The 23,928-nt window shown below is 49.5% G+C and overlaps 3 protein-coding genes across 6 annotated transcripts in view; 1 reads left to right on the forward strand and 2 right to left on the reverse strand.

Moving 5' to 3' along the window:
• The window catches only part of KIF4A (kinesin family member 4A), a 40,788-nt gene extending 33,686 nt beyond the window's left edge, over positions 1-7,102 (reverse strand). Inside the window, exons 1-6 of one of the 4 annotated variants that reach the window (XM_075132457.1) lie at positions 7,007-7,102; positions 5,829-5,969; positions 3,125-3,267; positions 2,827-2,941; positions 1,863-2,053; positions 183-272 (exon numbers count right to left, since the gene is read on the reverse strand). In XM_075132457.1, coding sequence (XP_074988558.1) covers positions 183-272; positions 1,863-2,053; positions 2,827-2,941; positions 3,125-3,247 — 519 coding nt within the window. In that variant the 5' untranslated portion in view covers positions 3,248-3,267; positions 5,829-5,969; positions 7,007-7,102. Of the gene's footprint in view, positions 1-182; positions 273-1,862; positions 2,054-2,826; positions 2,942-3,124; positions 3,268-5,828; positions 5,970-6,779; positions 6,951-7,006 lie in introns of those variants that run through there. The other 3 variants (XM_075132456.1, XM_048863588.2, XM_048863589.2) reach the window with 3 other exon arrangements.
• PDZD11 (PDZ domain containing 11) lies at positions 7,042-16,184 on the forward strand. The gene is made up of 7 exons (XM_048863623.2): positions 7,042-7,141; positions 7,383-7,482; positions 10,002-10,085; positions 11,583-11,639; positions 12,040-12,138; positions 12,772-12,832; positions 14,442-16,184. Exons 1-7 carry the CDS (start codon positions 7,104-7,106, stop codon positions 14,480-14,482), a joined length of 480 nt encoding a protein of 159 aa, XP_048719580.1. The 5' UTR covers positions 7,042-7,103; the 3' UTR covers positions 14,483-16,184.
• Positions 16,185-18,270: 2,086 nt separating this feature from the next.
• Positions 18,271-23,614, reverse strand: LOC125642373 (START domain-containing protein 10). Its single transcript, XM_048863611.2, has 6 exons — positions 23,426-23,614; positions 21,739-21,886; positions 21,160-21,263; positions 20,609-20,726; positions 20,248-20,300; positions 18,271-19,413 (listed from the first exon to the last, which is right to left on the reverse strand). Exons 1-6 carry the CDS (start codon positions 23,579-23,581, stop codon positions 19,192-19,194), a joined length of 801 nt encoding a protein of 266 aa, XP_048719568.2. The 5' UTR covers positions 23,582-23,614; the 3' UTR covers positions 18,271-19,191.
• Between the last annotated feature and the right edge of the window lie 314 nt (positions 23,615-23,928).

Genomic DNA, 23,928 nt, shown 5'->3' on the forward strand with positions numbered 1-23,928 from the left:
CATTTAATTTAGAAAAGAGTTGGAAGTCAGCATTCTTTTGTATCAGTGACCAGAGTGAAGCATGAGAGAGAATCTGAGACAGCAAGATTATGAATTGCAAAAGTGTGTCTGGGTTTGATTGAAACATTGGACTCTGACCTCTCCCACCTCCCAGTGTGCCCACCTCTGTGGGAACAACGCACCTTTATGCCTTCTTTGGGGTCCTCCCGTATGCTGATTTGAGATCGTTCTCTAGATGGAGACAGCAGGTCTAGAATATCCTCATTGTAGATCTGAAGGTATTTGAACAGAAGCTCAGAACAAGTGGTCCAGGCGGAAGCGGGCATGGAGCATGAGGGACAATAAAGGGTTACGCTGAACCATGCTAACTTTGCAAGATATTGCACACATCTTACTCACTAAAACATGCAGATTTAACTTGGCCCCAGTCCTGTGAGTAGGAGTTGTGTTTTATTAAATTAAATTCCTACACATGTGCCCCACTCTCCATTCCCTAGGGGCTCCTCAATGACAGAAGTTCTACAAGCCTGAGAACCCCAATTCCCAAAAGAGAAGAGTGTGATGCTGGAGATGCTCCTTGCTCATCTGAGGCAAATCTCTCTAAGACAGCGGTTCTCAAACCATGGGGTGGGACTTCCAAGGGAGGCATGGGAATGTGTCAAGGGAGGAGAGAGCTGTGTGCTTTTTGGGGGGGCAGGAAAGAGCTCTGGCTGTCAGCCCCAGGTGGCTGGGGCTCATGAAGAAGGGCTGTGCAAGCCTAGGAGGCGGGGATAAAGGGGACAGCCAGAGCCGCACCACACAGGCTCAGGCTCTCCTTCCCCCGTCTCTCCCTCAATCCCTCACCAGGAGGTGGCGGGGCTCTGGCTGTCAGCACCAGGGTGGCAGAAGCAAAGGTGGCAATGGGGCGCTAAGTCTACTGTGAAAAGTGACAAATCTCTCTTTTCACATTGCCAGCCTTATTTCTGTGCTGCTGCTGGCACACACTGCCTTCAGAGCTGGGCACTCCTCCAACAGACGCTGCTTTCCACTCTGCATTCAGAGCTGTGCGGTGATATATGTACTTGTTGCGTAAACATCTACAGACACAAAGAGGGGTGGCGGGAACGCATTGATCAAATAAGTTTGAGAACCACTGCTCTAGGAAGAAATGCAGTAGTCCTATCCCCATTATAGATTACAACAGAACATTCTAGGAACTGTATCCCAGGTAGCACGCATAGAAGGTTAGACTTAGTAGCCAGATCTGCACACTGATCAGGAAAGTATGCAGTCCCATAAGAACGGTCTGACCCAGTAGGGCAAAATGTCCATCTAACCCAGTATCCTGTCTTCTGACAGTGGCTAGTGCCAGGTGCCCTGGAGAGAATGAACAGAACAGGTAATCAAGTGATCCATCCCCTGCCGTTCATTCCCAGCTTCTGAAAAACAGAGGCAAGGGACACCCATCTGCTACATAGGCTTTCATTCATGAGAAGTTATAGGTCTCTTTCTAAAGTCCTTTAGATTCCCCTTTATACCAGCTCTCCTGATTCAGCTGCCACAACCCTACTCACTGGAGTGTTACCAAAGAAAAAGAGAAGGGGGAAAAAAAAACAAAAACAAAAACCCCCACACCAGACTATTTAAATAACCACAAGAAGGAGGCTTTATGATTAAAAAAAAACAAAAAACAAAAACAAAAAAACACTAGGAGCCTAGTGGAATCTGGTTTCAGTCCCAACCAAGACTCCAACATAGTGTGTGACCTGAGGCTTCGATTTTAATAAGCCCGGCTGCCTGAAGAATTTGACCTATTTAAGCCTCACTTTATTACAAAGTTTGCTTTTAATTCCAGATATTTTGAAACTGTAAATAGCTTTTACCTCCAAATAAGAGACTTTCAGGGTGAACTCCCATTCCAGCCTCTGTTCTTTTTCCTGAAAGAGCAGTTTGATAACACGAGGAATGACTCCAACAGTAGGTTCATGCTCTTGATCAGCAGTGTAAGTCCCTCCCATAGAATATGTTTTTCCAGAACCTGTCTGTCCATACGCCAAGACAGTAGCATTATACCCTGAAGAAGTAGAGAATGCCTGGAATCAGGAGGAGGATGGGATCATCTAAGAAGAGACCTTGTCAGATTGGAGCATCCTAGTATGCTTCCGTGTGAAGTGTCCTCAGAAGCTAGAATCTCCAATTCAGAGAAGCATTGCCACTCACCCATTCAGTTTACACAGCATAAATGCACAATTCATAGTCTGCTAAGTCAAGAACAAAAAGCTGAACAGAACCAGGTGCCTTATCTGGACTATGAAGTATGAGGTGAGATTTATTAAATAAGCCTAATTTTATGGTTCTGACTAAAGATGCCAGAAACAATTTTTTAACTGCTCTGTCAACCTTCCCCTCCCCACAACATCTTAGTCTCAAAGTTGAAGCATATAACATTCAAGTGTCGGACTGCAGATCAAACAAACAATCATAAAGGATCTTAACATAATCCTGGTGTTTTAAGTCAGTCCATCCATTTTTGCTTTCCGTGAAGCCCAGTGAGATTGCACAACTCATCTTGGTGGCCCAGTGGAATACCACGCTAGCAGCAAATAGGCAGTATTTAGCACTCACCACTTCAGCCTGGGATTGATTTCTAATCAGAAAAGCATTTTATTAACATGGAAAGGTATGGTGGGTGAGGGAAATCGGAGTGGATAACCAAGTGATCTTTCCTGGCTTGACAGGATCTTTTCCTGTTTCACTTGACTTTGGAATGCCACCCTGACCACAACTGACAGCATTTTTAAAAAGAGATTTCACTTAGTTACTATGAACAATCCAACAGGCTCTCACCTTTGAAGATGCCCCGTATCAGAGGGGCAACAGATCTATTGAAAACTTCCTCCTGCTCAGCAGATGGGTCAAACACAAAATCGTATGTGAAGGATTTATCATTGCCTACAATCACCTGTGGGAAAGATGAGAAAGCAGGTAGTGACACATACACTGCAGTTTATGGGTTCATTTACTCGATACTAAATTCAGGTCATTTACAATGGTGCGAGTCTACAGAAATACCACTGACGTCAATAGAGTGATTCTAGCAAGTGAAAGATTTTGACCCTTCATAGTCAAGACATCATTTACTTACCTGTGGTTCCTCAGGCACAAAGGATAGACACATCTGGCATCCCTCACTGATCTCTTTGGGGACCAAGGGGCGGCAGCGGAGTACCACACGCACAGGAATCACTTTCTCATCCTCTTTCACCATTTCAGATTACAATAGCTTCCCTAAAAAAACCAAAGACATAGAGTTAAGTGTGTCTCACTGTAAGTATCATCAGCTGGATTTCCTTTATCAGGCTTGACAGCCACTCTGGGCATTAAGACACATTCAGCTTCCACACAGTCTGCACTGGTGTTTGTTTACAACTGGCATAAGTTGGAAAGAGTCTATGATTCCATTATATCACATTCACTGCACAAAGAAAGATTACCCAGATAGAGTGAGAAACCCTAAGCTAGCAGTTTCTGAATAATTTAACATTTCACTTCAAAATTAGATCTTAGGACACTTGGAGCTCATTTACACGAGAAGCAATGAAGTGGCGTAGTGCATCTGGTGAAGACACTCTATGCTGACAGAAGGGAGCTCTCCCATCAGCATAATAAAACCACCTCCATGAGAGGTGGTAGCAATGTTGTGCTGTCCACGCCAATGCTTAGGTCAGCATAATGCTGACATAACCTGTAATGTAGGCAAGCCTTCAGAATTGTAAAGAAAGCCTGCTGTAAGTGACCTGAAGCAGGTTTCAGAGTAACAGCCATGTTAGTCTGTATTTGCAAAAAGAAAAGGAGTACTTGTGGCACCTTAGAGACTAACCAATTTATTTGAGCATAAGCTTTCGTGAGCTACAGCTCACTTCATCGGATGCATACTGTGGAAAGTGTAGAAGATCTTTTTATATACACACAAAGCATGAAAAAAATACCTCCTCCCACCCCACTCTCCTGCTGGTAATAGCTTATCTAAAGTGATCACTCTCCTTACAATGTGTATGATAATCAGACCTGAAGCAGCATCACCTACCCAAGCACATAAACATACCTCCAAAGCCTCTACTGCTCAAAGCTTTTCCAAGGACCAAAGTAACTAATGACAACTTGATTGGTTTTATGACTGCAACTCAGAATTTCAGGGCTAGCCTTTAAACTAACCAGAATCAGGTAATTTCACTCTGACAATCATAGAATATTACGGTTGGAAGAGACCTCAGGAGGTCATCTAGTACAAACCCCTGCTCAAAGCAGGACCGACACCAACTAAATCAGCCCAGCCAAGGCTTTGTCAAGCTGGGCCTTAAAAACCTCTAAGGATGGAGGTTCCACCACCTCCCTAGGTAACCCATTCCAGTGCTTTACCACCCTCCTAGTGAAATAGTGTTTCCTAATATCCAACCTAGACCTCCTCCACTGCAACTTGAGATCATTGCTTCTTGTTCTGTCATCTGCCAGCACTGAGAACAGCCTAGCTCCATCCTCTTTGGAACCCCCCCTTCAGGTAGTTGAAAGCTGCTATCAAATCCCCCCCTCACCCTTCTGCATGCTAAATAACCCCAGTTCCCTCAGTCTCTCCTTGTAAGTCTTGTGCCCCAGCCTCTGAATCATTTTTGTTGCCCTCTGCTGGACTCTCTCCAATTTGTCCACATCCCTTCTGTAGCGCGGAGGGACCAAAACTGGATGCAGTACTCCAGGTGTGGCCTCACCAGTGCCGAATAGAGCGGAATAATCACTTCCCTTGATCTGCTGGCAATGATCCTACTAAACTAGCCCAATATGCCGTCGGCCTTCTTAGCAACGAGGACACACTGCTGACTCATATCCAGCTTCTTGTCCACTGTAACCCCCAGGTCCTTTTCTGCAGGACTGTTGCTTAGCCAGTCGGTCCCCAGCCAGTAGCGGTGCATGGGATTCTTCCTTCCTAAATGCAGGACTCTGCACTTGTCTTTGTTGAACTTCATCAGATTTCTTTTGGCCCAATCCTCCAATTTGTCTAGGTCACTCTGGACCCTATCCCTACCCACCAGCGTATCTACCTCTCCCCCCATCTCAGTGTCATCTGCAAACTTGCCGAGGGTGCAATTCAACCCATCATCCAGATCATTGATAAAGATATTGAACAAAACCGGCCCCAGGACTGACCCCTGGGGCACTCCACTTGATACCGGCTGCCAACTACACATTGAGCCGTTGATCACTACCCATTGTGCCTGACAATCTAGCCAGCTTCCTATCCACCTTATAGTGTATTCATCCAATCCACTTTTTTAACTTGCTGGCAAGAATACTGTGGGAGACGGTGTCAAAAGCTTTGCTAAAGTCAAGATATATCACATTCACCACTCTCCCCATATCCACAGAGCCAGTTATCTCATCATAGAAAGCAATCAGGTTGGTCAGGCATGACTTGCCCTTGGTGAATCCATGTTGACTGTTCCTGATCACCTTCCTCTCCTCCAAGTGCTTCAATGCTTGGGAAAAGGATGAACAGCAACAGAAAGACCAAAAACACTAAAGCTGGGAACATGTGGAGTAGTAAAGACCCAGTTCTCTCTCCTCAGTAGCAGGTGGTGGCTACACTTCTGGTCAAGGATTGCTGTAGACTTTGCTGCAATCTCTCATCAATATTCTGCTAGTAGGTGTCTGCAGCAGATGCTATTGTCCTGGATCCCAAAAATGTAACCCCCACCCCTTGCTATTTAGTTGGAAAGGAGGTTTTTGTTTGTTAGGAAAAAATAGTACAGCTGATAAAAATATCAGTTTTAACAGGAAGAAAGAAGGATTTTTGTCACCTGAGGCTCTGGAGAGATATGAGCAGCTTTTCGCCTCCCTATTCCCAGAATGATGCTGATGTGCTGTACAACCTTCACTTCCCTGAGCCTCAGTGTCTTGCACCCGTTCTGTGTCCAGTCACCATAGTAACAGAGCCCCTTCTGTAAGAGAGCATCATCATGCCACACCATCAACAGACATGGCACTGCCTGCCCCAAAGCTTCCCACAGAGAAATTGTGACAAACTGACCAGGAAGAAAGCTCAAAACCATTCATAAAACGCTCATTGGAGGGAAGCCAACAAAGGGAGGGATAGCTCAGTGGTTTGTGCATTGGCCTGTGAAACCCAGAGTTGTGAGTTCAATCCTTGAGGGGGCCATTTAGGGATCTGGGGCAAAAATTGGGGATTGGTCCTGCTTTGAGCAGGGGGTTGGACTACATGATCTCCTAAGGTCCCTTCCAACCCTGATATTCTATGACAATCCCAGGCTTGGGCTGACTCAGGCAGCTCTAGCGCCTGGGGGCGCGGCACGGGGCTCCATTGCCTCAAGCCGGGTAGCGCGGAACAAGGGCGGGAGGCGACGGCGAGCGGCCCGTGGTGCTTGCAGGGGCCTCCCAGCACGGAGACTGTTCCGCTCCTGCCGGGGGGGCGGCGGCGGCTCAGCCAAGCCGGGGCGGCGGACGCTGCTCCTAGCTGTACCCCCGTTTCTCTGACTCCGAGGGGCTGAGGCGAGGCCCCGTGGGGAAGCCAGCGGGGGACACGGCCGAGCTCTGCACCGGGAGGCCCTGCCCAGCTCCGCCCGCCCCGCGCTCAGAGGGTCACGGGGACGCCGTGGTGGCAGCCCAGGCCCCCGAGCGAGCCAACACCGGGAGAGCTCGGATCCCGCCACCCGCGGGCCTGAGCGGCTCCGGAGAACAAGCCGGCCCTGGGCCGGGCCGCAGAGCTCCCGGGCCGTTCGGGGGAGAGATACCTGCCCTCGCGGAGGCCCCGTGACAACGACCAGGCGCCAGCAGCCCACGCCCGGCGCCCCGAGTCAGCAGGGCCGCGGGAAGCTGGTGCGGAAAGGAACCGCCGCCTGCCTGAGCCTTCGGCCACCACTTAGTAACCCTTCCCCTTGTCCTGGAGCTTTAACCGCCAACATTCAAACCCGCCCCGCCCGCCAATGGCAGAGCCACGACGCGATACGTCACCACGTACGGGAAGAGACGCGCTCCTACATGTAACCAGGGGCAGCACCGAGGGACAGCGTCATCGACTCGCGCTTCGTCACGTGATCTGTGTGGGTCACGGTCACATGATCGTGCTGGGGGTGCGGGGCGAGGAAACTGGACGGTGAGGGGGGTACAGGGGCGGGCTCCCTCTGGCGGGCCTGCGGGGTGTTGGAGGGGGCTTCTCCGCCATCGGTGCGGCGGGCTGCGCCCCATCGGCTGAGACTAAGGCCGGGATGTGCGCGGGGGGCAGCCAGGAGCCTGCTCTCGCCCCGCCGTAGCTGGAAGCGCCGCGGGTTGGCCGTGGGTGGCTTCGGGGTTCAGCGGTCCAGCCACTCACGGGACGCCGCGCTTTCTCCCTGCAGAGCCGCTCCCGCGATGGACAGCAGGATCCCCTATGACGATTATCCTGTCGTCTTCCTGCCGGCCTATGAGAACCCGCCGGCCTGGATCCCTCCTCACGAGGTCAGTGCTTGGCTCCCAGCGCTCTGAAAAACGGGCTGCTGGGCCCCGGGGACACTCGTTACAAGCGAGGCAGTATTTCCGCTGGGCTCGAACTGGAATAATGGTTCCTCTGCGAGCTCGGTGCTGGGCGAGCTGCCGTGGCTTAACCATGGGGCAGTCTTCCGAAATCTCTTCTAAACCTTTACAGCTGTAGGTGGTGCCAGTGATTCTCTTAAAATTAGCTAAGCATTTACTAAACCTTTGTCAGGTTGGGCAGATTGGATGGAAAGTAGCTGTTAGAATTGGCTGTAACCTTTTTTTAAAGGTAAGCATCAACTATTTTTTGTCAAATATTGCTTCGTTTTACACCAACAACTTGCTCTGCCTTACGGATGGCTAAGGCCACAAGTGCTCTGCCCCAGGAGCATGTAATTCAAAGTCCTCATCCTACAATAGCAGATGGACTTCTGCATGGAACTCCATTAAAAACAATGGAGGCTCATATTAGTACAGAGATCTAGGCATACTCATTGCAGGACAGGGGCCTAAATAAGAGCTAAACCTCCAATAAATCAGAAAGCTGAACTAGCACTTACCTTACAAGCCATAACTTGATGTTGCTAGAACCTTCCATGAAATAAAATATTTAGTGAAAGTCATGTTTTGTTTTAAATCTTGTTTTGCAATGTTCACAGTATTGAGTACAGGAGAACTCTAAAGCAAAATTCACTAGAACCACAAACTTCCTAATCTAATCTTTCCATCCAAATAACAAGAAGCACAAAAAGTAAACAAGATCATAAAGTTTATTTTTACTGGTTACCTCAGGCATAATTAATGACAGAAAAAAATCTTTTAAAAGGATACATTTTAACTCTTCCAATAATCTTTTGAAACTTGCTCCTCTATGTGTGCCTGGTGTCCTCTTCCCTTCTGTTTTAATATAGTGGTTGCAGTCCCCCTTTATTACCATGAAGTTCCTAATTGCAGCAGCTGGTGGGGCTTGTTTGGGTGGATTTGCATGGATTTCTGACCTGCTCTGGCTATCACAGGAGCATCCCTTGAGTAAAAATGGCAGTCCTCTGCCTTGCTTGGGGCTACCACACCCAGCCTCCTTGACTAATGCAAGGAACCTGTTCCACCCATAGCCATTTCTTCCAAACTTGACTAAAGCATTTCCTGACTACTGGGCCAATTAAGAACCAAACATTTCAGAGTGTAGGAAGTGATGCTGTGCCAAGGTGTTTTAGATGAAAAAGAAACCACGTCCTCCCAGGTCCCCCATCTAGACACACTGATCTACAGTAATTGTGCCATATCGAACAAAGTTTTGTTGTGCCCATTAAAGGAGATGCTGAGGTTACAACTTTATTTGGCCCTCGCCCTCTGAGTTAAACAGCTGGGTCTTTGGGTTTCTTGGGTGGAGCAGAAAGCCTAACTTTTGGGGTAGGGATGGTGCCTTTTATAAGGAACTGGCTGAGAAGATATGTGGTCTGCTTAGGGCCCAGCCAAAGCCCTGAAGAATCAGGGTCTAACCCCCTCCTTCAACACATCCTTTAATATTGATATATAGTGGTTTAACATGTGATACAATCCAGGTTGATGCTGAGTTCTGCCTGGCACTGCCCTCCCCTCACAGCCTGCATCTGACAGCAGAGATCCTTGCTTGTTCACGATGGAAAAAGGCTGTTACAGTACTTAGAGCGTGCATGTGCTACCACGTTACATCACAGAGGTGGGCAAACTATGGCCCACAGGGCCGTCCTGCCCGGTCCTTGAGCTCCCAGCCAGGGAGGCTGTCCCCTCCCCTGCTGTTCCCCCTCCCCCACAGCTGCGCAGTCAGTGCTCTGGCCCAACACTCCTGCTGGGCAGCGCAGCGGCGTGGCTGTGAGCTCCTGCTGCTCTGAGCGGCATGGTAAGGGGGTGGGGAGCGGGGGTGGGGTTGGATAAGGGGCAAAGGGTCCTGGGGGCAGTCAGGGGACAGGGAGTGGTTGGATGGGGTGGAGGTTCTGAGGGGGGCATTCAGGGGGTGGGGGCCAGACTGTTTGGGGAGGCACAGCCTTCCCTACCCGGCCCTCCATACAGTTTTGCAACTGGCATGTGGCCCTCGGGCCAAAAAGTTTGCCCACCCCGTTCTGTCAGAGTCAGGTCTCCATTGTGTTGGATGCTGCACAAAAACCTAGGATGAGACAGACCTTTCCTGGAAAAGCATGCATAACCCAAGTGGGGGTAACAAGCAAATGATGGTGTGCATTTTGGGGGGGAAGGGAAGGGTGATGATAATGTAGCCTTGCTGTGTGTAAGCTGGCTTTGCAATGGATCTCCTACAGCTGTATATAAGCACTTGATGTCAATGACATGAGGAATCCCTGCTGGCCACCAGCCACACCACTTTTACTTGGCAGTATACCATAGGTATCACAAAGTGCATCTTGAGCAGCGATAGCATGGAATTCCTGTCTAGGGTGCAGAAAGCCCCTTTAGGGGATTATGTTCCCTGCTGCTTTCAGGTCTCTTACAGTGGCTGTTGTATTTTGCAGAGAGTTTACCACCCTGACTACAATAATGAGTTGACCCAGTACCTGCCTCGCACTATTGTGCTGAAGAAGCCTCCTGGGGCTCAGGTGAGAACTCTCAGGGCACAGCCCTAGCCTTTTCTACAGGCCCAGATAGGGTTGCCTGCTGGTTGAGGCCTGGCATCAGTGTGTGCAGTCTGCTACTTTAGTATGTTCTTGTTTTGCTGTGGCAGGTTTGCTTTGCTCCAGGGCTCTAAGGCACAAAATGCACCATGGTGTGACTGTCCGGTAGCCTCAAGGGAGGGGAGGTATGGGTCACACACACATTCTGTCTTCATCTACCACTTCCTAGGGAATCTATTAGCAGTGAAGGGGATAGTTCAGGTTCACCTCTCCACCCCCTTGTCCTGCAACAATCACAGTCTCATTCCAAAAATCCTGCTTGGAGACCAGTCCACATAGATGTTGGAGGGAGGAGGTAACCCTACACCATACTCTGAGAAGGATATCATTCTTCTGCATATGCTTAGGAAGACATTTTGGAGGCAGGGGTGGTGAGTTGTATGGGCCCATGGTGCCCGTGCTCCAGGAATATTCAGAGCATGGGGGGTTGGCTCCACCAATGTTCATGGCCTGGTCTCTCCCCTGGCTTCTCCTGCACACCTCCACCAGAGCATCTCCCAGGCCCCACTGCCGCCCCTAAGTGATTTAAAAGGGCCCCTGCCACCGCCAGCAGCAGCGCAGCAAGACTAAAGCAGCTTCCTGTCTGCCCTTGCTCGGTGCAGCGCACCACTCCTGGAAGCAGCTGGCCCAGCCTGGGGAGTGGGGGCTGTCTCTGCGCGCTGCCTCTGCTCCAACTCTGCCATTGGAACTGTGGCCAATGGGAACTGCAGGGGTGGTGCCTGCAGGCAGCAGCATGAGGAGACTCCTGCCCCCCTACCTAGGAGCTGCTACCACAGGAGTGTGTGGGTTGCTTTTGGGAGCCACCTGAGGTAAGTGTTGCACCCCCAGCTTAGAGCCCGCACCCAGTGCCGAAATTCCCTCCCAGAACTGTAGACAGTTTGTGGGGAGGGGAACAGGGGGACTTGAACCCGTTCTGGGCATCACCAAAAATTATACAAACCTGCTGTCCCTGGGAATGGGGCTCCTGCTACCAGGTGACTCCCTCTCCTGCTTTTATCACTTGTTAAAATGTTTCCTAGATAATAAACTGAAACTGCCCCTAGAAATTGGGGGGCCAGGGCATGAGAGTTCTGCTGGCCCTGTTCTTGGGTGATGACTGACACTTATCCTGCCCAAGCAGTGGATGTCTTGTGGTTGGAGCACAGGGTTGGGACTGAGAAAAGCTTGGTGTTAACTTCCCAACGGGGCCACTGACCTCTACCTCCACTCCTTGCTGTAAAATGGGGATGATGTTTCACAGGGGTGCAAGGGTTGCCATAAAGGTACCAATAGAGACCCTGAACGCTTCAGGGTGTTGTCTGACCCCATGGGTAACAGCTGCAGGTTCTGAAGGCCTTCCTCTGCTGCCACTGGAGCAGAAGTCCCAGTAACTGGCAGTAGTTCACATTCCACTTAACTATAAATCCTATTTTCTTCTCACAGCTGGGCTTCAACATTCGAGGAGGAAAGGCCTCCCAGCTGGGAATCTTCATCTCCAAGGTATATCAGTCCCTTTGCCATTCTCTCTGCCGCTTTATCTAGCTGATTTAGTAATTTTTTTGGACAAGCTAAACTAGCAGAGAGTTTACCTATTTGGGGCTAACTCAAACACTGCATGGAGCTCCAGAACCCATTGCTGTGAACTGCCAAAGGATCAGCAGCTGGGGACAACCTGGCCTGTAGCTCTAATGAACCTTCGTTCTGACCCAACTCCATACCCTGCTGTTTTCTGAGTGGAGCAGAGGTGGACAACATGAAGGGGAAATATAGAGGCTGACTGGTACTACAGAGCTCTGAGGGTCTGACCTGATCTGGCTGGGGAGAGAACTGTGGACTGGTGGCTCTGCATAATCTGATATGTTGGTTTGACTGACATGGCTCTCTTCTCTTCCATTTTCAGGTGATCCCTGACTCAGATGCACACAGAGCAGGGCTTCAGGAGGGAGACCAGGTCCTGGCCGTTAACGATGTAGATTTCCAGGACATTGAGCACAGCAAGGTGAGAACTTCCCTGGCTGCTGCTAAGGGGATCATATACTGCTTGTACAATCTGAGATTGATAGAGAGACAGGGGTTTAAGGGAACTGAGGGAGGAGACATGCAGTGAGGGGAGCTGATCCTGCCCCCTCACAGCATCACCCCAGCCTGGACTCACCTACCGTGTGGCATTTACTTTACAGCTTTGTCCACTAGGTAGAGCAAGTCTAGGAGGCAAGCTCTTAGACCTCTATTCCTAGTTCTATTCCTGACTCATAGCTCCCATCTCCACCTATAAAATAGAAGAATCTCACAGACAAGGATCATTCGGTAAGAGCTCATTCTTGATTTAAAGAAGTAAGCAACCCTAAATGGGAAAAAGCACAGAATTGGTCATCACAAGTCTAATACAGGATGGGTAGGGAAGCCCACTATACCTTCCTTAGTGTGTCATGGTTTAGGCCTGACCCATAAGAGTTGATTGAATGTTAAAGCATTGCACTTAGAGGAGCAGCAGCAGTAATCAGTGCAAGTTGTATACTGGGGGTTGGAACCTCCAGCTGGGTTTGAAGGGTGGCATTGGGGCAGGCCCCTTTAAACTAATTTCTGCCAGCCCAATCTGTTAACTTACTGACTCCCTTGCTGCTGCTTCCAGGCTGTCGAGATCTTGAAGACTGCCCGTGAGATAATCATGCGAGTGCGTTACTTCCCCTACAGTAAGTGCCTGTTAGCTGCTTCTGAAATGCTGATTGTGAAGCCTGATGCCTTGCATCCTAGCAAGAGACTGTGCTGACTCCAGCTAGACAAATACTAAAAATCTAGAGTCAAACATAGGGTTAGACTAGCAGGCTCCTGATCAGAAACTATTGTGGCTTTGATCAAGATTTTACACTCGTCAAATACAATAAGAGTGACATCAAGCACCTGCATATAAACTGGTCACATCCTAGCAAGACAAAGTTTAAACAAACTGACCAGCTTAAACAGGGTCTTGGAACAGTAGTTCTAGAGCACACAAGCAGCAATTTTAGACTTAAGTCAGGAATTGGTTCACTAGGTATAATTTGAATAACTTTAACAGTGGACACACTTAAACTTTCTCAAGGGAGGAAAGATTCCCAATAGTGCTGGCTCTTTAGAATGGAGATTTTTTTAAAAAGGAGACTGACCAACATGAGCAAATTTTAAAGCCTTAGGACACTGCATGCTAAGCAACCAAGGTGCAAAGATGCAAGAAAAAACCCAGGTGGTAAAATGACAAGTTCAAGAGGTTATTTGAGCCAAAAAGTATCCTTCAGAAAATGGAAATCCAACCCTAATGAGGCCATCAGAGAGATGCAAACTATGGCAGTTATTGGATGGAAATTAGAGCAAATAGCCAGAGACACAACCAGAAAGACATTTTTTAAATCTGAGATGTAGGATGCCTGAGAGTGTGTGTTGGACCCAACAATTCTATCAGGAAATCAAAGGAGTAGCTAAAGAGGATGAGGATACTGCAGTGAAGCTAAGTGATTTCTTTACATAAACCTTCCACCATGAAGACCGAATTGGGGATTGGTCCTGCTTTGGGACTAGATGACCTCCTGAGGTCCCTTCTAATGGCCCACCTTGATTATCATACACATTGTAAGGAGAGTGATCACTTTACATAAGCTATTACCAGCAGGAGACTGGGGTGGGGGGAGAGAAAACCTTTTGTAGTGATAAACACCCATTTTTTCATGATTTGTGTGTATAAAAACAAACATCTTCTGTATTTTCCACAGTATGCATCCGATGAAGTGAGCTGTAGCTCATAAAAGCTTATGCTCAAATAAATTGTTAGTCTCTAAGGTGCCACAAGTACTCCTTTTCTTTTTGCGAATACAGACTAACATGGCTGTTACTCTGAAACCCTTCTAACCCTGATATTCTATGATTCTAAGGTGGTGTGAGATAGTGCCTCACCTTAGTTAAGATCAGGTGTCTGGACTGGAGTGTCAAAGGAAGTGCTAGAACAAGTTGACAAATTAAGGGACACCAAATCCCTAGATTTAGCTCTACTTTCAAGAGTGCTGGAGGAATTTAGGAATGAAGTGGCTAAGCTGCCAACAAACATGCCATCTCATTAAAATCAACTGCTAGAGAGGAGTCCAGTGAGTGTTGTATTCAGGCTGGACCTTAGACCTGTCACCCTTACTGTAGTAGCATCAGTTTCCCCACTACTGACAGGACATTGTTACATACAGAGCAATGCCTGCAGTCAAATAGCAGCACCTGAGCTCATTCTCTCCTGTTTGTCCTATTCTATCAGCCTCACTAATGCTGGCTTTTCCTTTCCAGATTACCAGAGGCAGAAGGAGAGAACCGTTCACTGTCCCTGATGGGGTCCTCCCCAGTAATGGCTGCTCTGCCCTGCAATTCATTGGGTCACAGCAAGAAGACTCTGCTCTCCTCAGCATTGGGGAGATTTGACACGAAACTAGATTTTCCTTCAAGTTTCAGCTTCGGGTAGAGGTGTGACTATCCCACTGGTTCCATGAGCCTCAGCTTCCACAAGATCCCAGCTCTGTTCTTTGTACTGATGGACCCAACCTCTTCCTGCTGTTTACACCATGGAGTCAAGGACGCAACAGGACAGGGAGCTGGACTCTAAACTCCACTTTCTGACTCAGGCACTGCGTTGCAGAGGTTGATGGAGAAGTGGGGTATGGAGGATGCTGGGGCATGATGGGTGTCTTCTCTAGCTAGACGTGTATCCATGGAGTGAGTGTCTGTTCCAATATGTGATTGCTTCTTTTAAAGGAGATTCTTAGGGGGTGCAGCTCTTGTCCATCTCAACAATGAGGTGTGAGGCTAAAGAGTGTGGGTCTGTATACATGCACCATGTCTGAAACCTGTCATGTCTGAATTAGAGCACAAGATGAGGGGGCTGTGGTGCTGATTCTAAGCCAAGCACAGAGCAAGCTTTTTCTTTCCAGTGTGGTCTTGAATGTCTTTTGCCCTACCCATCATGCACTTCAAAATTGTACAACACGAATGAAGCAGCTACTGCTTGCTGGGTGGAGGGAAAAAGTAGCTGGCAGAAGGCACAGCCAAGCTGCTGTCTGCCTCCGCCCGCTTCACTATCCACTGGAGTTTCCTTTAAAGTAGGCCCTGTACCTTGTTCACAGCACAGTAGCACTTACCTCCCCAGAGCCTAAATGGAACAAGTGCTATGTGGTAAGAGAATGGGTGGGGTCAGTTACTGCATAGGAGATGGACTCGTTCTCCCTGTCTGGTAGCCACTTGCTGTAGCCTGACACTGGCATCTTCCCCCATTCTAGAAGGTAAACAGGCTCTTCAGCCCTTTTTATGGACATGGCTAGAAATCCTTCCCACCCCTACCCTCCCCTGAGCTGCTCCTTTCTAGGACAATGGGTTGGTTGGGATCCAGGGAAGAGAAAGGAGGTAACTCCAGTGAACTTCAGTATGTGTGTCTGTCCAGCCATCTTCCTGGATTTTGAGAGTAAGGCATATGCTTGTATCCTGTCATGACTTAACAGTGGAGTAACTCTTGGGACTGGTTTTCAAATCATGCTTGCTGTGGTCTAGCACCAAACAGACAATTGTTCTGCTAGGCTCCTTGTGGCGCACTGCTGCTTTCACTGTTAAGCATTTCCTGCTGCTGATGTGGTGGATATTATTTACTGAGGACACATCCTTCATTGTGCAGTATCACATCATTTATCCCTTTACTACTCTCTCCCTTTACGACTCCCAGCCAGCTGTATAGGGGGAGGTACCTGCACTCATCCCTCATGTTCCATCCCTGTAGACAGGTCTCACAGCCTGCTACTGGATTAACTGAATGTTGGTTATTTATGACACGAAAGAGAACCCACCATGCCCTATATGGGGAAGCTTATTGCAGTTTCTCTTAGCAGTTGACTTCTTGGTAGGAAGCACAGCAGTAGTGTCATTATCCTCAAAGCTTCTTTGCTCTTGCCAAACAAGATTTGGGGCTAGGTCTGCCTTCCTGGGCTGGGATTTGTTCTATTACTTTATAGGCACCTAAAAGTCTTAATAAAAAAAGTTAGTTTTGAAGTCTGGCTCCTGTACTCTTAATTCCCTCCCAGGAAGTGAATGTGGTGTGATGAATTGTACCCACTCACCCCACACATGGAGGAAGTAGTGAGCACAGCTCAATAGACATCAGCATTGGAGGCTAAAGTTATGTGCAACACTATCCTTAACTTCTGCAACTGCAGGCACTGAAAAGGACCCATGGCACATATAGGGACACTTTCTAACAATCACTCACCATTGTGATTACTGGTTCAATTCCAGAGGTGGGAACCCCACTGCAAACCAAGCCAAACACTGAGTCAGTTTGACTTTCTCTGACAAGAAGTCTGGGGATGTGCTACTTAACACCAGCAGGTTGGGGGGGGGGGGGGGGGGGGAGAATCTCACTTCTCCTGGAAGTTCTAGTAACCACTGCTGTTAGCAACACTGGAACTGTCTCTTCAAAAGGGTCAAACTGCAGGACAAGAGCAGCTCTAGGCCCAGCTTTTGCACCACAGGCCAGGGTTAGCCACTCTTCTCCCCACCCCCAGTACTTTGGACTCAGCCCAGGGAATAAGGAGGTGAAAACGGAGGACAGAACTAACACAATGACTTGTTCTCAGTAACAATCTTCTATCAAAACCTAACATGAGCTGGCAGCCTCACTGCTACAGGCCAACTGCTGCCAATAGGAATAGCACCCTAGGGACAAGGAACCCAAGGCATTTCCACAGCACACAGAGTTTAAAGTATTGCACAGGGCCAATGCCCTTTCCTTCAACTGATTTGCCTTTATAGCGCACTCATGGACACAGTTCCACTGGCTTGGAGAAGGAACAGTCTGTTATCATGACAAGCCAATCTCACACCCCACAAATCCAACAACTGCCTGCAAGATTAGTATATCTCTAGCTTTAGTAGTGTCACCTACTTGAGAAGGGCAAACATCCTGGGGGAAAGTTCAATGAACAGTTCCACACCCAGCCTCTCAGAGCCAACACCGACCATATGTTGCAGAATGGAGAGTGCAGTGAGCAAATAGGCCTGGCAGGGTTGAGCAATGCTCTCATCACAGGCAAGTGTATTTGCACAGGGTCTTTTAACAGAGACTCCAATCAGTATCACTGAGAGGCCTATGGCCAGAGGCCCATCGGCTGTCCCTAACTTACCTGCACACAGATGACTACAAACACAAACCCAGAGATAAACTCTAAAAATTCTCACTGAACATTCAACCTGAACATTCATCCTACTTGTTAAGAGCAGGACCCTCAAGCGCAGCACTAGCTCCATCCATTTTACACCTCTCAGCTCCAGGACTCAGTCAACCTTACCATGCTCTAGGTGTCCCTAAACCTCTGACAGGTAGAAGGTGGTACTAGACCACAGGGGATGGATCACTCAATAAGTTGCCCTGTTCTGTTCACTCCCTCTGAAGCACCTGGAACCAGCCATTGTCAAAAGACAGGATACTGGGCTAAACGGATTCCGGTCTGACCAGTATGGCCACTTATGTTCTTACTAGAACTGTCAATTAATCTCAGTTAATGCATGTGATTAACTCAAAAATTAACACTTTTTAATGAGCATTAATTGCAGACCTCTGCAGCTGGGACTCAGTGGTGGCCAGGTAGGGAGCCACCAGCTGGACAAGGGGGGCTATTGCCCAAGGCACCATGCTCAGGGGGTGCTGCTGCATGCCTCTGGGGCAGGGGTGCCCCATCTCCTGCTGTCCTCCTCCACTGCAGCTCCCACCTCTCCACCCCATGGAGCTGCCCCTGGCCAAGCTGCTCTTGACTGGGAGCCAGCCTCCTGTGCAGAGTGGGGGTGGGGAGGCTGATGTTGGGGTATCCCCCTCCCCTTGCCCATGTAGCTGGTCACTGCTGAGCTGGGGCCAGAGAACGGGGGAGCCTGTCTGCTGCTGCTGGTGGCTCAGGAGTGAGTTCTGCTGACAATAGCTGCTGCTGGCTGAAAAGTGTTCAAGCTCCTGAGTGCTATGCTTAAAGAGACTGCACTCCCCCACTACACACCAAACCAAAAATACTAGCAAAAATATTTAAATAAGTGGTATTATATTAACAGTGGGATTAAAACTGCCATTAATCAAGACTTTTTAATCTCATGATTAATCGTAAATTTTTTTAATCATTTGGCAGCCCAGTTCTCACCACCATTTCCTGTCACCTTGACAACAAAGCCAACCTGCTTCCCTGAGGCTTATTTGCATCTATCCCTTTCCAGCTTCACTGCTGCAGTTACCTATCACATCACCCCATTCAATACAAGCCTGCTTTGCTAGGGTCAAGTTCAGCCTTGGGGCAACAGGGTGACATCCCAAGTTACAGCAGCAATAAACTTGGGTCAGTCTTCAAGGCCTTTCTGGGGCACACGCCTCCCTCCTGCACTGGAGATGAATTCCTCAGCTCTGACAGGTAGCATCACATGAACTCTGAACAGGCAAACACATTTATCCTCTCTCCCCAGAAGTGCCCCAGGAAGTAGGCATGTCTGTCCACCCCAAACTCACTCCTGCTGCCCGTTTCTGTAGGAGGGTACTTGGTCTAATGCTGTCCAGTTCTTAATGGCTCTCAGAATACACAGGCAAAAACTCTCAGACTGGGGCAGCATGAGCACTTCAGGGACCAAGTCCCACCAAGAGGCAGCACAGCACAGTTGGCCAGATGCATTATGGATATCTTTACCTTCGTATGAAGCAACAGATCTTGGTCAAAGGACAGAAAGGATCATCAAGCAGAAGCAATTCATACCATCCGATCAGATGTCTGATAATTTCTCAAGATTTACCCTGCTCACTGCGATAGCTGTGTCAGCACAATGGGCCCCAGGCACTGTAAGCTCCCCACTCAGTCACTGTCCACAGACACCCCTCTGTGCCTGAGGCCTAAACATGGTCTCTTGGGTCACGATAGGAAGAACTACAAACCCTGGGCATAAAAATACATTTCCCCCCTTTAATGTAAAACTGTCAGGAAGAGTCCAAAAACAGTCTAGTGCAGTGTTGCTCCTGGAAAAGAGCCAAGCAGCATCAGTTCTCAGAGCCACTGTGGTCTCCCCTCTCATCCTTCACCTCCGACAGGCTGCTCTCGTCAATGTTCTCCAGAGAGGCAGCATGCTGGAGTGCCAGGTCTGACAGCATCATGGTGGGGAGCTTGTTCTGCTCAGGGTACAGCCAGGGCTTCACACTGACATTGTGCTGCTGTTTCCAGGAGGGGTATTTCAAGCAGGCCTTATGCATCTTCTTCAGCATCTGACAAAAGCAGAAAAGGGGACCAAGAAAATGGAAGCAGCCTAGAATCTGACCACTACCAGACCCCCTGCATTTTCTTATGTACTTAATGCTTGGGAAAGGGTGGGTGCTATGCAGTTAGCAGAGACAGGTGGGGCGAGGGGGGGAGACCTGAGTGCATGGATGGACAGACTAATACTGTAAAGTTCCATACAGGAGCATTTTCCATTCATTTGGATAAGCAATCAGCATCTTCAATAGATCTAAGGATCTCGTGTTTCAGCTGCTTCTCCTCTAGAAGGCAGAGAACTATTATCCCCATTTTACAGATGGGGAAATGGAGGCTGAGCCAAAAAGTCACTGTGACACCTTGGTCAAGTCCAGTGACAGATCTGGGGACAGAACCCAGGATGCTGACCCATGCTGCAATTTTGTGTCTCAACTACACCTCACGCCAAATAGGTTCCCCCACAGTTATGCCCTGCAATCCTGACCTGTGCCTTCCCCACTACTCCAAGAGCTCAGAGGATGCCAAACCTCAGAATGCAGAGTCCGCTGGTCAGAAGCTGGGGACCCCAAGACAAAGCACTGTGCACAGGTTTTTCACCTCTCTGATGTATCAGAGGTCAGTCATTGTCAGATGTTGGACTAACCAGGCCAGCACATTCTAGTATCAAATCCAAGGATAGCTAGTATGCCCCATTCTTTCTACTGCTCAGCCCTGTACTAGGAAGTTAGAGGGGCTGGAAAGTCTAAGGACAAGTTAGTAGATCTCCACTAACTGCCAGCCCTTTCCTCTAACCATGAACGATGGTTGATCCTTATTACCCACTACACAGGAGTGCCTTCACTCACCCTTGGTGCCAGGTACTGGGAAGCTTTATTCACAACCCACTTTGGCAGTTTCCCTAATGCATAAGAAAGAAAGGTGGAGAAACAGAATTATTAGCGAGCCATGGCAGAAAAATGCTGCATTTGTGCCAGGATGCAACCGCACGCAATGCTTCAGCCCCTCACCAGGGTACAATTGCCAAGCTGCAAGATCGTCTCCATGGCAAGTTGCAAAGTGATCCTAGATGGATACCTAGGAGGGAAGTGTGTGGAAAGAAAGCAATGCAATTTACGTCCTATATAAGGGAGTAGAATTTCTGTTCACCTAGACCTGAAGTTGCCTCATCCCCTTGCACACCCACAAGGGATACAGACCCAGACTTACCTTTGGGGTCCACCTGAGCCAGGTAAGTCAAGGTGCAGCTGTTTGATCCAGTCGACTGTACCAAGTATCCCGCCAAGATAGAAACAGTCCTTACCAGGTCCTTTCGGGGAGGATATTGCTGTATGGTGAAATCAGACACTCAGACCCTGTCACCTTTCCTGAACTCTTTCCAAGATCTGGTGCTATACACACAGGGCAATGGGACTAATCTAGAGGCTCAGACACGGTGCCTGGTCTGTAAAGAGTTAGCTGTGAATTCATATCCCACAATAATAAAAGGTCCCCGCACACCCAAAGGGACACAGGGACTAGCTACATACGCTCTAAGGCATCAGTGAGGGGTGGCAGATAAATAAATGCAGCTCAGGTTAATGAGAGCCAGAGTCACATTCTGCTCAACAGAGCATCCTTAACGCAGACAAACTCCACCCAGCTCATGACTGTAGCTGTGGGGCGGAGTCATTCATCAAGGAGGCATCTAAGCAGGCACTATTGAGATTCCCAGGAGAGCATGGGTCCATGTAATTAAACTCTTCCCGCCCCCAACTCACCGCATGTTTGACAGAGAAGTTGATGATCATGTAAGATTTATCCACAACCTGCCAGGATCGCAGTGTCACCACATCTCTGTTCTTTAAGGGCTTTGGACACTTCCCTAGCCAAGAAGGAAGCAAAGTCACTTCAACTCACCCAGTGATAAGAGTTGCAGGAAGTGCAGCCACACTAAGGGGTTTCTACCTTGCCTGCACTTGCCCCTCAGATGAGGTTAGTGATCTCTCTGTATCCTGCCACCAATGCCTCCCCTCATCTCCTAAGAGCCCAGCTGACCCTTCTGTTGGAATCTCTATTGAGGCTGCTAAGGATGAAATGAACCCAGGGGACTGAACTCCCCTCTCCTATTAGAAAGTCCAGCTTGGGCTGAGGCATGTTGGTGTGTGGGAAGCTTGCCCTACTGCTGACCAGATGGTATCTATTCGGGGCATACAGAATGGGCTCAGTCTTTGCTCCTTCCTACTCAAGGAAATTGGATGGGCCCTCCACTTGTTTAACTCAGGATTTCAATTCTCTGGGGTTGATCACACCTACTGCCGCACTCAGCCAATCAGAGCAGCCCCCAAGCCATCACTCACAGGCATAGTAGCCCACATCAGCATTGGCGGCAAGACGGGCAATGTCGTGTGTGTCAATGACGTTCATGTCCCACTTCCTGCGATACTCAATGTCATGCAGCACATCATATACCGTCTCTGCTGGCACATCTTGAATGTCAATGCGGCACTGCAAGCAGGAGCAGGACCACAGTCAGGACACTGGCTGGTTGCACCCACCCCGCCCCCACCCCTGTCCTCCCAATTGGAGCAGCTGACTTGGTCCATGTGTAGGGAAGAGCTCCTCATCCTCAGCTGGGCCCCCACTTGTGAGGGAGTGTGTCAGCCAGGCAAACACCACCCCTTTACTAAACACTGAAACCCTCCACTCAAAACACTTTGCAAATATCAACCCACTGTGAGGGTAAATGATGAACAGAGAGGGAAGCAACTCACTTAAGATAAAAAACAGGGATCAGGACAGAGAATCCATTCCAAAATAACAATATTTATTGCCCTTGAGTCATTCAGCAGAAACAGAAATGTAAACGGATCACTGTTAAAAGCTCTATCCCATAACTAGACAAACCCCAGTCCACAGAGCAACCAGAATCATGAACAAGAAGCAGATGGCACAGGCTTCCATAGGTAAGATACTACCACACTTGTTGGTGCAGAAGAATGGAGAAGGGAAGTATGTGAGCAGAGCAAGTCAGAGCTGGACACTACGTTCCAATCTCCAGATAGAAGCAAGCAGGCAGAAAGTGGAGGTGTCCAATCTTACACAGATGACTCCAGCGTGGAGATGCACAGTAGGCCCACTCAGTGGCTTGTGGTTGACCAGAATTCATGGGGGAGATAGCAGGTCTGGGAGATCCCAGAAAGAATGGCTTTCCTGTTACTGGTTCAGAGAAGCTGCACCTCTACTTCTAATCCCATCACCCTCTACCAAGCTTCACCCACTTACAGTGGTGTTTGTCATTATGAGTCAATGATTTACAGAGAAAGCATTACTCAGACTGCACTCTCAAGGCTGGTGCAACTCCATCACCACTCACTATGTAGTTCTATACCACATGGGCGGAGAAGACTCCTGTGGGGAAGGTTATCACCAGGGCAGACTACTGGATATGAAGAATAATTAATCCCACTCACTGATCACTTTCTTGGGACGTTCACATCAGACTCCTGGCACCCAGACACTGGAGTGACAAGTGCCTCTGGGTCGCAGATGTGTCACAAGGCAAAGACGAGGGTCACATGAATTGCATACCAAGAAAAAGGGACATCAAAGCCCATAAGAGATGGTGACAATTAGCACAGATGGGGCTCTACCACCATATTTTAGAGTTAATCAGTTACTCTAGTAACTGGCACAGGCACTGGCAAGCACCTTCCCAGGCAGGAGCCCAGCAACGCCTCTGGTGCCCAGTTTCTGTCTCCAGGTGACAAGATCCCTGACGCCCCGCTTTAGGGTCCAGGCCCAGAGTACAGTGGACCTCAGTTTGCGATAGGGAGGAGTCAGGACTATAAATAGTCAAACTCTCGGTGGGTGGAGCTGCCTGCCGTGCCACATCTGGGCGTGAGGCCAACCAGCAGACCGCACAGCGAGCGCCGCTCCCAGGGGAGCTCCAGGAGTGCAAGGCGGCCGCCAGGCTCCTGCCCCCTCCCAGCCCCCCACACCCCGCGTCCCCTGCCCTGGCCTGGCCTCCTGCCTCCCCCGGCTCACCTTGACAGTGTGCACGGCGGGGCCGGCGGGCGGGGGCGGCTGCACCCACACCCCGACGCCCTCCCGGCTGTACCTGCTCTGCCAGCCGCGCTCCGCCTCGCACTGAGCCTGGAAGGCCCGGAAGGCGTCGGCGTCGGGCACCCGCACAGGCTCCATGGGCGCTGGGGAGCCGCCAGCCGGGGTCAGCAGCGGAAGGCGCCGGACGGGTGGACACAGGTGCCGGCGAAGGCCCCACCCCCTCGCAACCCCATACGCAGTTGGCGTAGCAGCTCCCGCCCCGCCCCGCCCCGCCCCTACCAGGTTCGCCCAGCTTGTCCCCGCTCCTCATTGGCTTCGCCTCGTCGAACCAGCCGCCAATCACCGAGCGATTCCGGCCAGGTGCGCCCCGCCTGCCCCGCCCTACCCGCTGATTGGCCACGGTGTCCGCTGCTTCTTTTGGACTGCCCCGCGCGGCACACACCTGCCGCCTCGTGACTGGTGAAATTTTAAAAATCAATGGCGGG

The sequence above is a fragment of the Caretta caretta genome, chromosome 9 (genome assembly GCF_965140235.1).
Source record: "Caretta caretta isolate rCarCar2 chromosome 9, rCarCar1.hap1, whole genome shotgun sequence".
Classification (NCBI taxonomy): domain Eukaryota; kingdom Metazoa; phylum Chordata; order Testudines; family Cheloniidae; genus Caretta; species Caretta caretta.

Coding starts and splice junctions, on each gene's coding strand:
- PDZD11 (XM_048863623.2), top strand. CDS start 7,104: ATGATCGTGCTGGGGGTGCGGGGCGAGGAAACTGGACG. Junction 12,139..12,771: donor AGGACATTGAGCACAGCAAG/GTGAGAACTTCC, acceptor TGCTGCTTCCAG/GCTGTCGAGATCTTGAAGAC. Junction 12,833..14,441: donor AGTGCGTTACTTCCCCTACA/GTAAGTGCCTGT, acceptor TTTCCTTTCCAG/ATTACCAGAGGCAGAAGGAG.
- LOC125642373 (XM_048863611.2), bottom strand. CDS start 23,581: ATGGAGCCTGTGCGGGTGCCCGACGCCGACGCCTTCCGGGCCTTCCAG. Junction 20,727..21,159: donor ACTTCTCTGTCAAACATGCG/GTGAGTTGGGGG, acceptor TTCACCATACAG/CAATATCCTCCCCGAAAGGA. Junction 19,414..20,247: donor CCCAGTACCTGGCACCAAGG/GTGAGTGAAGGC, acceptor TGCTTTTGTCAG/ATGCTGAAGAAGATGCATAA.